Source organism: Hyperolius riggenbachi, chromosome 4, assembly GCF_040937935.1.
Source record: "Hyperolius riggenbachi isolate aHypRig1 chromosome 4, aHypRig1.pri, whole genome shotgun sequence".
In the NCBI taxonomy this organism is placed as follows: Eukaryota; Metazoa; Chordata; class Amphibia; order Anura; family Hyperoliidae; genus Hyperolius; species Hyperolius riggenbachi.
Window position 1 is genome coordinate 490682734 of NC_090649.1, and position 16297 is coordinate 490699030.

At 46.9% G+C, this 16297-nt stretch overlaps 1 protein-coding gene across 1 annotated transcript in view; it reads left to right on the top strand.

Moving 5' to 3' along the window:
* Window positions 1–16297, top strand: part of PRKCE (protein kinase C epsilon) — a 484799-nt gene that overhangs the window by 399006 nt on the left and 69496 nt on the right. The window contains 2 exon segments of the mRNA XM_068233034.1: window positions 14696–14710; window positions 14712–14832. Coding sequence (XP_068089135.1) covers window positions 14696–14710; window positions 14712–14832 — 136 coding nt within the window.

Sequence of the window (16297 nt, forward strand, 5' to 3'; positions counted from 1 at the left end):
ATATGAACTCTTGATGACATCATAGGTTTTTCCTCCTATTCCACTCTCTAGGAGTTTTAGGAAAAGGCCTGGGTGCCACACTGAGTCAAACGCCTTCTTAAAATCAACAAAGCAAGCGTGTATTTTGCCACGTGAGTTGTGGACATGGGTCTTGATGAGGCTGTGCAGTGTGTAGATGTGGTCGGTTGTGCGGTGGTTTGGCATGAACCCGGCTGCTTTTGCTGAGTACGTCCTGCTGTGTGAGGAAGGAGAGATCCTCTTATTGATGATGCTGTTAAACAGTTTCCCAGTGTGCTGCTGACACAGATTCCTCTGTAGTTTGCTGGATCATATCTGTCTCCATTCTTGTAGATGGGTGTTATGAGGCCTTCACTCCAGGCCTGAGGAAAGGAGCCCGCCCTCAGGATAAGGTTGAATAGTCTTGCGAGTGCCTCATGTATGTCTGGGGGGCTGTATTTGATCATCTCTGGCAGGATGCCATCGGTACCGCTATGCCTTCTTACATTTTATCAGCTTTGTTCTTTCTCTTATTTCCTGCACCGTGATTGGTGTATCCAGAGGGTTTTGAAAGTCCTTGATTGTCTCCTCCATGTCCTTCAGTTTTGCGGCTATTTGTTTCTGCTCCAGGGTTTGGGCATTTTCTGGGATGTCTTTGTAGAGGTTCCTGAAGTAGTGGAGCCAGATGTGGCCATTTTGGATATGAAGAGGGCTTTTTTAGGCTTTGCACCGATATGGTTCCAGGTCTCCCAGAATGAGTTGTCTTGGAGGGAGTCCTCCAGCTGTTGGAGTTTGTGGGAGATGTGGCTCTGTTTTTTCTGCCTGAGGGTGTCTTTGTAGGTGGTCATGGGTTTCCCTTAGGTCTCGGTTGTTGGGGTCTCTGTGTTTTTGGTTAGAGGCTGCCCTTAGCGAATTACGTAGAGCCTTGCATTCACTGTCAAACCATTTTTGGGACTGTTTATTTGTGGATCTCTTGAAGTTGGTCTGCTTGAGGCCTGCTTGTACTGCCATGGTATGTAGGATGTTACTGAAGTCCTTCACTGCATGGCTGACACCTTGTTGGTTTGGTTCATATGGGTTGTTATAAAAGTTTGTCAGCAGTTCTTGGATTTTGGCAGTTTTGGTCATGTTGGTGTATTCGGTGGCAGACTGTTTGGGCCATTTGAGGGGTGGTGGCAGCTTGTAGAGACCGGTCTGATGAGGCTGCTGTGTGGTTGGTTTGTCGGTGGATTTCAGGTACAGCAGGATTTGGCTGTGGTCTGACAGGTGTGTTTCAGGGGTGACTATGAGGGCATTGATGTTTATGGGATCTGTGTCTGTGACAGCATAATCTACCACACTGCTCGCCTACATGTGAGTTCATAGGTGAATCTCCCAAGAGAGTCACCCCTGGTTCGCCCATTCATTATGTATAGGCCAAGGCTCCGACACAGGTTCAACAGGGCTTTCCCGGCTTTTGTTTACTGTCTTGTCATAGCTGTTTCTTGCTGTCTGCATTGGTTCCTGGTAGTAGCTCTCTCCTCCAAGTATGTATGCGTTTCCCTCAGAGGTCAGATAGTCCTTCTCTGTGCCTGTTCTCGCATTAAGGTCTCCATAGATGAGTACTCTGCCCTGAGACTGGAAGTGGCTGGCTTCTCTTTGTAGGACCTCATAGATGTTCAGGTTTGTAGTAAGGGGACTCTGTTGGGGGGATATATGCTGCACACAGGTACATGTCAGACTGAGAGGTGAGGATGGAGCTGTTTATTTTGATCCAGATGTGGCTGTCTCCTCGTTTGATAGCTTTAATGTGCTCTGTAAGCTCCTCCTTGTACCAGATTAGTATGCCTCCTGAACGACGACCCTGTTTAAACGTTCTTGTTTTTCTGTGAAGATACAGAGAATTCCCTGTATCCCATGGGTGCAAGAGATTCATCCTCTGCCCGGGTCCATGTCTCCAGGAGGATTTGAATATCAATTGTTTTCAAGTCTCTTTTTAAAGTCTGGATCATTTGTTTTGCATCCAAAAGCTGAGGCATTCAGCCCTTGAATGTTCCAGCTACTGATAATGAGTGATGTCATTTTAGGTCTGTATACCTTGTAATGAGCAGGGATTGTCATAGGACTCAATATTTTCGGGGTGTCGCATCAGTTATACTATATAAAGTGCTACACAAAGTCCTGATTTCCGCCGTGTTTCTGTCCTCCCTTGTTCCGTGTTGCCATTGTGGGTCAGGCGGTTTCCTCCGCATTTGTTGTGTTTGTGGCGTCTCTCTTTGGTAACGCTTTATTGGAGTTTGCCATCTGTGTGTTGGATTAGGTCTATCTTGGGGTCTCTGAGGTCTATCAAGTACCATGTCCTTAAACTCCTTTGCAAGGAGGCTGACTCCTTGTTTGCTAAGGTGCTTGTTGTTGTACAGGTGGTGAGCTGAGATTGTAGGGTGCTGTGCCAGTTGTATGCCTGGTGAGGATCTGAGACTGGAGGTCAGCTTTGCATTGATTTGTTGGATTGTCTGGTGAGAGATATCTTTTCTTGGGAGCAGGGAAGAGAGGATAATCTTTGTATTGGGGAATTTCTCTCTTTCTCTCCTCTCTTCTTTCTTTCTCTCTCTTTCTTTCTTTCTTCTTCTTCTCTCTCTCCTCTCTCTCTCTCTCTCTCTCTCTCTCTCTCTCTCTCTCTCTCTCTCCTCTCTCTTCTCTCTCTCTTCTCTCTCTCTCCTCTCTCTCTCTCTTCTCTCTCTCCTCTCTCTCTTCTCTCTCTCTCTCTCTCTCTCTCTCTCTCTTCTCTCTCTCTCTCTCTCTCTCTCTCTCTCTCTCTTCTCTTTTCTCTCTCTCTCCTCTCTCTCTCTCTTCTCTCTCTCTCTCTGTCTCTCTCTCCTCTCTCTCTTTCTTTCTCTCTCTCTCTCTCTCTCTCTCTCTCTCTCTCTCTCTCTCTCTCTCTCTCTCTCTCTGTCTCTCTCTTCTCTCTCTCTGAAAATGTCAGAATCAGGGGAAACCAGGATTGCAGAGCAGGTACACTTTGCTGCAATTTGGACTTTTTCTGCAACCCTTATTCTGGCGCAGGCCAATTGCAGGAAGGGCAGCTAAAGGGAGCCGATAGATAAAGAAAACCTGAAATAACTTTAAAAAAAAGTTTCATTTACCTGGGGCTTCTGCCAGCCTCCTGCAGCCGCCCTGTGCCCGCTCCATCCACTGAACAATCCTCCGGTCCCCCCGCCGCGGTTAACTTTTGTTCTCACTGACTTGCCAGTCTATGGCCCTGGCCGGGCATTTCCTCGTTCGCACTCCCTTCACCGGGATGTCATGCCTGGTGCAGTATGAGAAACCTCGTACTGGCCTGCGCAGAAGTTCCCGGGAACAGGAGCGTGAACGTGGACACCACGCGGTGAGGATCATAGACTTGCAAGTTGGCGAGAACTAAACTTAGCCACGGTGGGGGACCGGAGGATTGTTCAGAACCCCAGGTAAGTGAACACCTTTTTTTTAGGTTATTTCAGGTTTCCTTTAACTTCCTGAGTGTTGCGCCGCTCAGTGAGGTTTTGCAGCCTCAGAGTCCCCAGGTTGAATCTAATAGATTTAATGGCCTGCAAAAGGTTTAGCTACCCTCTTTCCCTGAAAATAAGCCCTAGTGGAAGCTAAGAAGAGGAAGAGGCAGCCAGTAAGTGGAGGCACAGTGGTGCAGTGCCAATCGGGCACTGATCCTGTCATCCCAGCACAGAGCAAGGTTATCAGCTGTGTGTAGGGAAGACAGGGCAGGTGCCTGATCAGTACAATAGCATACTTTCAATCCATGAACATCAAGTACACAGGAACTGGAAATGTTCTGCTGAGAGACACTTCCTAATAGAAATATAAGACATCCCTGAAAATAGGCCCTAGCACATCTTTTAGAGCAAAAATTAATATAAGACTATGGCCTCAATTCACTAAGCTTATCTCCTGTCTTTAGCAAGAAGTTTTAATCAGGATAATACCATTTATTGGCTAACTAAAATGAATAAAATAAGCAAGCTTTCGGCCTTGCAGCCTTCGTCTGGCTTATATCCTGTTATCTCCTGTCTTTAATAACTCTTCTAGAGTTGTTACCATGGTGATGAGCATGTAGTATTCAGGAAACATTTTACCTCAGGCAACCCTAAAGTTAACGCTTCTGTCTTTAAGTTAACCTTTAATCCTTAAAATAACTCCAGAGTTAAAGACAGGCTTGTTAATTAACTGCATGTGAAAATAACTACAGAGGAGGTAACTTAACTACAGGAGAGGTAACGTAAAGAATGAAGAGATAAGATAACTCTCTTACTGTGTGGAGGTAAGTTTTCTCTTGCTTTATTATCTCTAGCATGATCTTAGTGAATTGAGGCCATTGTCTTATTTTTGGGGAAAGACAGGTAGCACTAGGCTAGCTAGTATAGGTGGCCACCACCCCCTGATCCAGCCGTCTATACATTACCCAGCCTGGCTCCAGCGATCGCGCAGCCTCCCGGACAGCTCTGCTGTACTCTATGGGGAGGTTCGGCTCTGCGCATGACGTCCTGTGCGATCCTCCCCATGGTAAAGAGAGGAGCTGTGCGGGGGGGGGGGGGGGGGGACCAGGCTGGGTAATGTATAAACTGGCTGATGGGGGGGGCCTGGCCACCTGTACTAGCTAGCCTAGTGCTAGATACACCTTTTGCAGACATTAAAATCTATTACAGTCATCCTCGGGGACTCGTGATGCTGGCGAGAGGTATGCCTGACACAGTCTCGGGCATACCGAAGTTAAAGGTATATGGAGGCTGCCATATTTCATTCATTTTAAAGAGACTCTGTAATGTAAAAAAACATCCAGCTTTTTTCTCTACAGAATGAGAAGTACGCCCCTCTACTTATCTCTGCAGCGGCTGCTGAGAGCTACGTAGAGGGCGCACTTCTCTTACGCTAGACTGGCTCCGACTGACAGAAGCGCAGAGACCCGGTACCGGAGCTGAAGAAGGCTGAGGACGGCGGCGTGGGAACGACCCAGGGGAATGGGGCTGGAGGAAGCCCCAGGTATGTATAAATCTTTTTAATTTTCAGCCCTGGTACACTTTAATCAATGGACTAGTTCACACTTAAATGTGCTTTTCACATGCAGAAAAACAACTGCCAGCAATGCAGCACTGCTAGGCAATTCCTGCAGAAACTGATAGACAAGTGTGACCCCTGCCTAAAAAGTGAATTGGATCAGTCCACTGTACATGCGTTCTACAGAAATAGGCAGCAAGATGGGGGCGGGTTAGGGTTGGGGGAAGCGTCCAATAGACTTTCATTAGCAATCCGTTTTTCTGACCAATGTACCACACACCTATGTTTTAATTTTTCCCCAATCATGAATAAATAGTTGAAAGCTCAGAAAAAAATTAATTTGAAGTGTACATCAAGTCATTGACAATCCATCACACACATACAATCCTTGATAAAGTCTGAAATTTCCAACATGTCCAATCTCTAAAAATCGGGAAAAAATCAAAGAAAAGCTCTCGATTTTTTTCAGGACAACCGATCATCATTATCGAATTGGTGAAAAATTAAATCTTTTAATTGTATGGTGTGTGGCCACCTTAAATGAGTCATCAGGGAAAATGTAATAAAATGAGTGGTACTTACCGGGGGGCCTCCTCCAGCCCCAAGCTCCCAGCATGTCCCTCGCCGCAGCTCTGTCCGATCCCGGCGATGACGGAGCTGCGGCGACCGGCTGCGGAGGGACGTCCTGAGCTTGAGCTGGGAAGCCCCCGGTAAGTACCATCTCCATTTTATTACATTTTCCCTAATGACTCCTTTAAGGGCTCGTTTCCACATCGCGAATCTGCATGCGTCCAACGCATGCAGATCCGCACAGTATACAAGTGGATGGCCTGTTTCCACTGTAGCGTGTTGAGGTGCGTTTTTTTCAGCGTGAAAAAAACGCACAAAAGAGCCAACGATTTCGCCTGCGTCGGGAATCCGTGCGAATCGCCGCTAATGTATTTAATAGTAAAAACGCATGCGTTTGTTACATGCGTTTTTACCCGCGATTTCGCGTGCGATTTCGCACCTTTTTCAATTTTATTTAGCCCTGCAGTGTCATTGGTTAATTTCGCATGGCACCCTGCCATGCGAAAATCGCAGGCGAAATCGCGGGTAAAAACGCATGTGGAAACGCATCCGCATGCGTTTTTTACAAGCGTCGGAATGCGGCCGAAATCGCGTCGCAACAGTGGAAACAAGCCCTGAGCTCCATTTTAAAAACTAAGCTGGCTCTAAGTGGACCTGAACTCTTGCACAGGACAGAAGAAAAATAGAGAAATGCACCCTGTATGTATTTAGAGAGTTTAGCCTGTCTAATTCCCCCTCATCTGTGACTAATCACTACTGTAATATCATCTCTCATCTGTGTCAGCTCAGGAATCATCTCTGCCATGGCAGAGCAGCTAACTTGTAAACGCAGGATGTTAACCCTATGTCTGCTTCCATGAAAGCAGCAAGTATACACACTGCAGATTTATTGCAGGATTTGTATCACCTGTAACAAAAGAAATGTTTCCTTTAAAGGTTATTATGCTGTTGCTTATCTTTTAGAGCAGAGGGGAAGTTCTGAGTTCAGGTCCGCTTTAAACAATTTCTCTCTATTTAATGAACTCATCAGAGCATAATTATGTCATCATCTCGGTGCCACATGACTTGAAAGGAAAAGCCACCTCCTTGTTTGCAGAAACGCTTCCTGCTGCAAAGACATAATTTATGATTCCTTAGCTGGCACAATGGCGTTTCCCTGGCTGCTCGATGTTGTTTAAGGACCCGTCGTGATTAGAGGGAGTCAGCCGAAGCCATGGCATTGCATAACCGGATCTCTGTGTTTGGGAATAGGCTGTCTTCATAATGTAAACACAATGCTAAATATTGCTCACAAAAACGCCGCAGACTCGGCCCAGCGGAAAGTGCTGACTGCTCCATTGCTTGTATTGTTAGTATTTGCTGAATGTATTTTTAATTAAGTGAATCTGAAGCAAAAAAAAAAAAAATCCCCAAGGAGAGGGAAGGCGCTGGGTCCTATAGAGCCATCCGTTCTCCTCCCGGTGTTCCCGTTCCTCTGCAGGCTCGTCTGTTTAATCTCCCGCTGCTGGAGGCTTCAGTAGTCTTCAGGAGCGCGAGTGTTTCCAAAGACAGGCGGCTCTGTACTGCACACGTGCGGGTGAGGTAGCTCGCTGTGCGTGCAAAGTATGGAGCCTGGATCGGAGTGCTCCTGAAGACTTCAGAAGCCCACCCGCAGCGGAAGAGAGCAGTCTCCGCCCCATGGGTCGACGGGATGAGGAGAGGAATGGGAAGGATCTATAGGACACAGAACCTTCCCTGTCTTTAGGTAAGTATTTGTTTTTTTAAATTTTCGGCTTTAGACGTCAGACAAAAATCGAGTACACAATTGTTGGGCACCTAAAGCTGGCCATACATGCAGGGCTGTGTCGGAGGCGGAGCAATTTTGGGAAACCCGGATTCTGAGGTTTCATAAACTGAGGAGTCTGATGATTTTTGTACTGACTGCACAGCCTTGCTAAGTATTAGACTAAGGAGTCGGAGCAATTTTGGGTACCTGGAGTCGGAGTTTTGTAAATGTCGGATGATTTTGTACCGACTCCACAGCCCTGCATGCATGAACTTTTGCTACTTGGGTATTATACCATCTACCAAATCTGACTGCCCCTGTTTAAAAGATAATGGCTCTCTTTGAAATTTTAGTTGGAAACTTTTTGCTCAAAAGCCGAGAATCTTGGCTTACATTTGCACTAAGCCCACGTCGATGCGATGCAATGTTGCTGAACTAGGGGGTGTTGAAGGAGGGGTGTTCACTGCCCCAGCAGCACTAACCTGGCAACCCATGTTCCCAGCCGGAAGCCCAGCGAAGGAGGGAGGGGCCTGGTGTGCGATGTTCACCATCAAGTGGCCATAGAGTTAGACTCATGAGAAGTGTGGACTGCGCCCGCAGCTCGGGAATGGTGCATCACAACGGCGCGAGGCATAGGGCAAATCAAAGCCAAGGCTCTCGACTTTCCAACAATATGTAGCTTTCCAAAGGCGAGTACATAATATTTTAAGTAGCGGGGGGGGGGGGGGAAAGTGGTCATAGCCCCATAACATTGCACTGCATTGAGCAGTACAACGTTTACGCTTCAATTTCTACTGAAAACTATTGAATTAGGTTTTCCATTTTGGGTTGGAATTGACCACCATAGCCTATCAGACTATATTCAACTCGTGTATGCCTACCCTTAAAGTTACGTACACACGTCTGATATTTCTGTACGACTTGTCGTTCAAATCGGTCGTTTGAACGACAGTTTGGTGTGTGTAGGTTCAATCGATAAACTGATAGCAGCAGTTTTGACTGATCCAATCGCGGATCTGTGGACTGTCTGTCGTTCAATTACAGTTAGGTCCGTACATGTGTACAAACGACTTGTTTGAAAGTCTATTAGTTTAAAACTAATAGACATTCAAACAACAAGTTGTTTGATCAGTCATTTGTTCTGGTCCATTGTTCTATCCAGCTCCATTGACCAGTCATACGATATTTAAATTCGCTGTAATTAGCATTTCAAATGTTTTGTCGTTTGTGTGTACAAGGAGTCTGAACAACTTTTTGTTTGAATGACAGAGCTCCAGTTTGAACGACAATCGGGCATAAAATCAGACGTGTGTACGCACCTTAACCTCCTCGGCCGTATGGACGCGCTCAGCTCATCCATGACCGCCGAAGGGCGCCGCTCAGGCCCCACTGGGCTGATTTTCATAATTTTTTTTTTAAACCTGCAGCAAGCACTTTGCTTGCTGTGTGTTGTGGACGATCGCCGCCGATGTGCCGCTACCCGCCGCGTAACTAACGCTCCCCCTCCCCCGAGACCCCTGCGCAGCCTGGCCATCAGTGCAGGCAGCACTGAGGAATGGATCGGGACTCCGTCTGACGTCACGACGTCGATGACGTCATCGCGATCGTCGTCATGGCGACGGGGGAAGCCCTAAAGAAAATCCCGTTCAGAACGTGATTTCTTACGTGGGTACGCACCGGCGGCCGATCGGGCGGTACGTGCGGACGCCGTAGGGAGGGGGGCATCATGTAGCTAGGCATTAGGCTAGCTACATGATTTTAAAAAAAAAAACTTAAAAAAAAAAAAACTGCTGCGCCGCCACCCTGGCACAATAAATAGAACGCCAGGGTGGTTAAGGATGGTTCAGGCAGACAATTGTCCCCATGGTTTCCGCATCGCCCTAATGTACATTTTGAAATTGAGTACATATGGGGCACCAGGAAGATGGGCGCAGGGCAAGCTGAATGACAGCTCTCCCTGCTGCCACTAAATACTATTCTCTCTCCCCTCCCCCCCAAGTCCTTGCAACTCGGAGGGAGATGTAGTTCGGGGTGGCAAATTACCGATGCGGCATTGCAGCTATGACAGCACCCAGCTTCAGCGCTCAGAGCCGTGCACCGAGATGAACTGCTTCCCTGAAATTTATCACAGGTGACAACTGACAACATCTTTACTGCTGTCAGGTGACCTCTGTAGAATGTTTGTTTGTTCAGATCTCCGAAGCAAGTAAAAAATATGCCTGATCTCCCAGAATTCTTGGAGGGGGGGGGATTCCACATAGCTAATCAGCCTAGGCTATACATCACTTGGAGGCGGGGCTACATTCAATATACAGCAATATATATCGGAAGTGTTTCTGAAGCTGAAACCAGAATGTTTAACATAAAAGTGGGTTCCCGGAATAATTTACTGCATTCCACTTTGTCACCACAGGACTTCTTTAAAGAGAACTTAAAGGGGTTCTGTGGAGGGTGAAAAAACAAAAACTGACACTTACCTGGGGCTTCTATCGCCCCCCTGTAGCTGCCATGTCCCGCACCGTCCTCCTATTATCGTCCGTTCACCACCGCCGGTCCCGGTCTAATTATTCCTGTATGTAAACAGCGGCTGCGCACATGCTCTCTCTCCGCTCACGTCTCCGGGAGCTTGCTGCGCAGTAGGAGAAAACCTCGTACTGCACATGCGCAGGAAGCTCCGGAGAGGCGAGCGGGTGCGCTCACTATTCATTTAGTAAGATGAATAATTGGACGGGACCGGCGGCGGGGAACGGATGATCGTAGGTGGACACAGAATCCCTTTAAAGAGAACTAGAGACGTTGGGGAAAAGATTTTATACATACCTGGGGCTTCCTCCAGCCCCATAAGCCTGATCGCTCCCACGCCGCCGTCCTCCGCTGCCTTTTTCCACGGTACCAGGTCCCGTACTTTCGGCCAGTCGACGCAAGCGCAGTGCGTCACTGCCGGCAGACGCGGCCAATTTAACGCATGCACAGGTGCTCTCTCCATATCCTTACGCATGCGCCTCCATACTACGCAGGCGCATGCGTAAGGATATGGAGGAGCCCCTGTTCATGCGAAAATTGTCCACGTCCACCGGAAGTGACAGGGACCCGATAGCGGCGATAGAGGCAGCGGAGGGACGGCGACGTGGGAGCGATCCAGGCTTATGGGGCTGGAAGAAGCCCCAGGTATGTATAAAAGCTTTTTCATTTTTTTCATTAGCTTCGTCTCTGGTTCCCTTTAAGCGAAAAAGAGAAGAAAATAAATCAATACACTGCAAAGTGAAAAGAAAAATAGAAGGGAGATCAAGAAATTATTGATATTCGCCATTGAATTTGTTCATATTGTTTGATACACAATCAGCCTGCAGGTCATCATATTTACTGCTGACAGATGTGAAAAAAACTAGACAGCACCAACTGCTATTATGTATAACCATGCCCCCTAACAATGCGATAGGCTAAAAGGTTGTGTTTTTTTATAGATATGCATATGCGCAGAGGGGAGATACTGGTTTCTTTTCATTTGGAAACAGCCGTTCTTTCCCACAATGCAGCAAGGCTCCCATAGTGTGATGTCAGGACCTAGGTCCCGACATCACTCTGTGGGCGGGGTTTCACCGAAATATCAGACAAACAGACACCCTCGATGATCTATGGGAGGAAAGGAATAGATTTCTCAGTTGAAAGGGGGTATCAGCTGCAGGTTTGGTTGAAGTTTAATCCTTTGTTACAGGTCCTCTTTAACATTGAACTGCACATTTGTAGCATAACTCACTTGACATTGACACTTGGACGGCACTGTGACCGTAACATTAATATTCCAGTAATTTAGGACTAAAGGCAAAGCCCCCACCGATATGTCAGAGCATGATATTTAACTCACATGAACTCTACACACACTCAGGTCCTCTTTAACATTGAACTGCACATTTGTAGCATAACTCACTTGACATTGACACTTGGACGGCACTGTGACCGTAACATTAATATTCCAGTAATTTAGGACTAAAGGCAAAGCCCCCACCGATATGTCAGAGCATGATATTTAACTCACATGAACTCTACACACACTAAACGCCTGGGGCGAAATGACATCACCAGCGGCTTGTTGACATATTTTAAGCATCCAACCATCAAGGCTTGATCTGACTAGAAAGCTCTCCATGCCATTGGTTCCTCCTTTTATCCCATTTATTTAATTTTACCTCTTAAGATTTAGAAATGATTTTGCTTAAGTGGATTAAGAAGACACAGAGGCAGTGCTCTGCCGTTCACGGTTCACCGCTGGTGGTGAATAAGCCACGGTTTGTGCGTCTTTCAATGATGATGATGCGTTGCTTTCTCTCGCTGTTTTGTTACTGGAACTGTGAACGTGCAAGATAGCTTCTGCAGCGTAAAGTACGATAAGATGTTTAAGTGACCAGCATAACCTGAAAAGAGTAAACTCTGTGGCCTCCCATAAGCAGCGCCCACGGTACCACGATACACCACGTACTGAGATCTGGAGGCAGCATGGTGATTATATTCTGATATGTTACAAACAGCTAGAGTAATCCAGGATCCCGTAACCACCCTGGCGTTCCAGTTTCCCCAGGATTTCCGTGCAAAAAGTGTTTTAATTAATTTCCAATAATTTGCAAACCATTTTTTTTTCTGCAACCAATTTTTTTTATATTGAATTCAATACAGGTTATTGTATTGAATTCAATTTAAGTTGCAAGATGTTGATGACGCTGTGTGACCCTGGTGTCATATACGCCGATCAACGGGGGACATGTGATCGCCGAGGGAGAAGCAAAATCCACCAAGGGACATGGAAGAAGACACTGGGGAAGCTATCAGAGGTAACGCGACGAGGGATCAGCATGCCAATGGTGAGTATAAGACCCAGATGTATAGTTAGCCAGATGTGCAGCCCAGGTATAGTTAGCCAGATGTATAGTTAGCCAGATGTGCAGCCAGGTATAGTTAGCCAGATGTATAGCGAGCAAGGTCGTTTAGCCAGGTATATAGTGAGCCAGGTGTTTAGCCAGATTTATAGGTAGCCAGATGTCCCCCTCCCTGTCCTCCCCCCCACCCCCAAATAGTTGTACTCACCAGAGGGCTTTCTCCAGCGATGGCAGAAGCACTTCCTCCTCCATCTCCGAAGTCTCGTTCTCTGTATAGTTACATTACGAGGCTTGGTGACGGCACAGTGCTCCAAGGTATTCATCTGGTCATCGTTGTGAAGTGCCAGATGCACAGGGATCATCCATGTGGAATGTGAGGGGCTGAAGGACAGACCCCACTCCATGGATGAATACAGGAATCAGCTGGAGCAACTGGCAGACTTCCATGGAAGGGAGGTGAGATCCGCCAGTTGGTTACACGTTCCAGGCTAGACCAGGGTCAGGAGTAACGTTTCTGAGAGATCAGGAATGGGGAAGTAGACTGCAAAGACTTTGATGTACGGAGTTTGGAATTTATGGCCCGCAACCCCATTGTGTCACAATACCCGGACTTTAGCCAAAGTCCCCAAAGCATGAGGACCTCCCTTCGTTGCCGTGGGATGTGGCGACCCCAGCAATGTTCCTACAGGAAGAACTCCCTTGCAGGATGTTCATTTCCACCTGTACATGAAATCCCCTTTAAGAAATAATCTGTGATTTAGGCTGAAATATGTCCTGAGGAAACAGAATCGTGCCTGTTTCGTGGGCAGTATTCCTATTCGGATAGACGGCTCAAGTTTATGCGGATTTAAGCACATCCACAGAATGCCTTGGTAGGAAATGAATGAGACCAGCAGGTGTTCCTTTCAATGGGTCCTTCGGCAGCCGGGATACTGTCATAGTGTGTTCTGCTGAAGGACCCGGCTTTGAGCGGGATCAGACAAGACCTCATCTCTGCATTTACCAAGAACAGAGAGATCCAGAAGGCCTGCCAACTACGCCAACCTGACCGGGCCAAGACAACGAGACTGCTTCCATATCTGATAGAAAAGCAAGAATCGCCCATCGTAGTTAGTATCTACATAGCGCTGACATCTTTCGCAGAGCTGTACAGATTATATTGTCATGTCACTATCTGTCCTCAGAGAAGCTCACAATCTAATCCTACCATAGTCCTATGCCTTATGTATGTCTTGTGTAGTGTATGTATTGCAGTGTAGGGCCAAATTAGGGGGAAGTTAGTTTAACTTATCTGTATGTTTTTGGGATGTGGGAAAAAACTGGAGTGCTCGGAGGAAATTCTGTTCAAAAATTGTATGTGTTCAATTACCTCACCTTACTTATTAATTCACAATTTATCTTTACTTTATCTAACTTTACTCATGATTTCTCTCTCCTTATCTGTTCTATCACATGAATTATCTCTGTTTATCTCCTTAAGATGGCCATACATCTTTAAGGTACATACACACGTCTGATTTTTCCGAACGGTCGGTCGGATCGGTCGTTTTGACGTCAAATCGGGCCGTGTGTACAAACGGTCGTTCGGCTGATGAGGCTGGGTTGCGGTGAATCCATCCAAATCGGCCTTATCAGCCAAACGACCGTTTGTACACACGCCCGATTTGACGTCAAAACGACCGATCCGAATGACCACTACTTTGGAAAAATCAGACGTGTGTATGTACCTTTAGACTTGGCAGTCGATCCACCATCAGATTCGATAATTATCTAATCTGATTTTAAAAAATCGTGTGCCGGCCAAGAGCATGCCCAACAATTTGATGAATTTCGAGCCGAGATTGGTTGCGTGTATTGATCAGACATGTTGCTCGGGCCGACATGCTTGATTGGGTGCGCGGTGAGAGACACTCCTGACCATATCCCCCAAATGTAGCTGTTATCCTGTGTAAGTAGCCTTGGTGTTCCTGCTGCTCGGCACATACTAGGTAGAAAAAAAACAAGTTGATCCAAATGCCTCAGCACAAGAAACCTTCCTTTCTGTAGTATGCTTGGCCCCGCCCACTGTATCTGCCACCATTGGAGCACCATGAGCTTTCCTTCTGTAGTACGCTCGCCCTGGCCCCGCCCACTGGATCTGCCGCCATTGGAGCACCATGAGCTTTCCTTCTGTAGTATGCTGACCCTGGCCCCGCCCATTGGATTTGCCACCATAAGTTTCCCTTCTGTAGTATGCTCATCCTGGTCCCGTCCACTGGATCTGCCGCCGTTGGAGCGCCATGAGCTTCCTTTCTGTAGTACACTGGCCCCCGGCCCCGCCCACTGGATCTGCCGCCATTGGCACACCACGCATGGTGGAGGTGTGAATGGGACATAGTACTTGTTAATGTTTAAATTCTATGGACATACTGTAAATATAATAATTCAGTCAATAAATAAGAAATAAACCAGTTTACTGTTTTCCCCACAGGGATCTAAAACTGGACTATCCTTCTGGATGCAGAAGGCCACTGCAAATTAGCAGACTTTGGAATGTGCAAAGAGGGTATCCTGAATGGCGTTACCACGACAACGTTTTGTGGGACCCCCGACTACATCGCACCTGAAGTAAGTCATTGATGTCACCTTTATGGTCCTGAGGCAGGATATTTTTATTGTTACCTTAAAAAAACAAAACACTTGAAATAAAAATCTGTGAGTAAAAAAAGTGTCCTTGTGGGGTACTTACCTCAGGAGGGAAAAGCTTCTAGACCTTAATGCGGCTTCCCCGGTCCTCCTCGGGTAGCTTGTTTCAGCTCTGAGACCCCCGAGCCAACAGCAGCAGTAATATTTACGGTGGCCTGGCTGTGCAGGTGTACTAGTCCAAACAAGTCCCCAGGCACAGGCGGCACAAGTCTACACAGCAGAGCACACCCAATCGGGCTCAACTTTTTCTGCTAGAGCCCGAGGGGAGAGCCGCTAGGCCGCACAAGGAGGTTTACAGGGGAACCAGTGCTGGATCAGTTAGGATCCAGAAGCTTCCTCCCTCCTGAGGTGCTTTTCTCACTGCAGGTACTCTTTAATGATGTAATCACTATGGTTATCACCCAGGTTTCTTTAACAATTAAAATTCATTTACAAAACAAAAAAGGTTTTCCTCTTGCTTGTTCTGCACCTGCAATGACTCTGTACTCCGTCACCAGTTCAGCCACAATTCTCTTCCTGTGCACTTATGTCAGCAATGATGAGCAATTGCTTCCAGTCAGAATCCTTCCATTCTATTGTCCCTGCAGTTGCCACCAGTGGGAGCTGTTAGTCAAACATATGCACCCATCAGTATCAAAGAAATATATTTAGTACAATGTATGCTGCTGTGGGTCATTTAAAGGGTCTCTGAAGCAAGTCTAAATCCACGTTTTTAACTTTTATTAATGTTAAGCACTATAGCTAGTGCTAAAACGCCGCTATCCCCGTGGCAAACCAGGGGGGTTTTACCCCCCAAATCCCCTGTGCTAAGTCCGGAGAGCGCTTCCTGCTTGAGGCAGAGCTTAGGGCTGTAGCTCTGCCTCTTAGCACGTCAATCCTCACTGATCACCACTTCTCCCCGCCCCTCTCAATCTGCCTTCACTGAGAGGGGCGGGGAAGAGGCGGAGATCTGTGGGCTGATTGACGCGCATGGAGGAGGAGCTGCAGCCCATAGCTCTGCCTCCATGAGCAGCAAAACCCATGACCAAGAAAGTTGTGGATTTTGCAGAGGGGATTTGGGGGGTATAAACCCCTCGTCTGCAGCGGGGATGCAGCGTTTTAGCACTAGTTATAGCACTAGTTGGAGCACTAGTTATAGCACTAGTTGGAGCACTAGTTATAGCACTAGTTATAGCACTAGTTATAGTGCTTCACATAAATAGAAGCTAAAAACGTGGATTTAGACTCGCTTCAGAGTCTCTTTAAAGGGCTACTGAAGTGAGAATAATTAATATAAAGTCGGTGCTGACATTTTATTGATAAGATGTGAAAACATCACCTAGGAGAAAAGGGGAATTGAATAAGGAGCGATCTAGTTATTTTAAATAGAAGATCAAAAATATCTCCT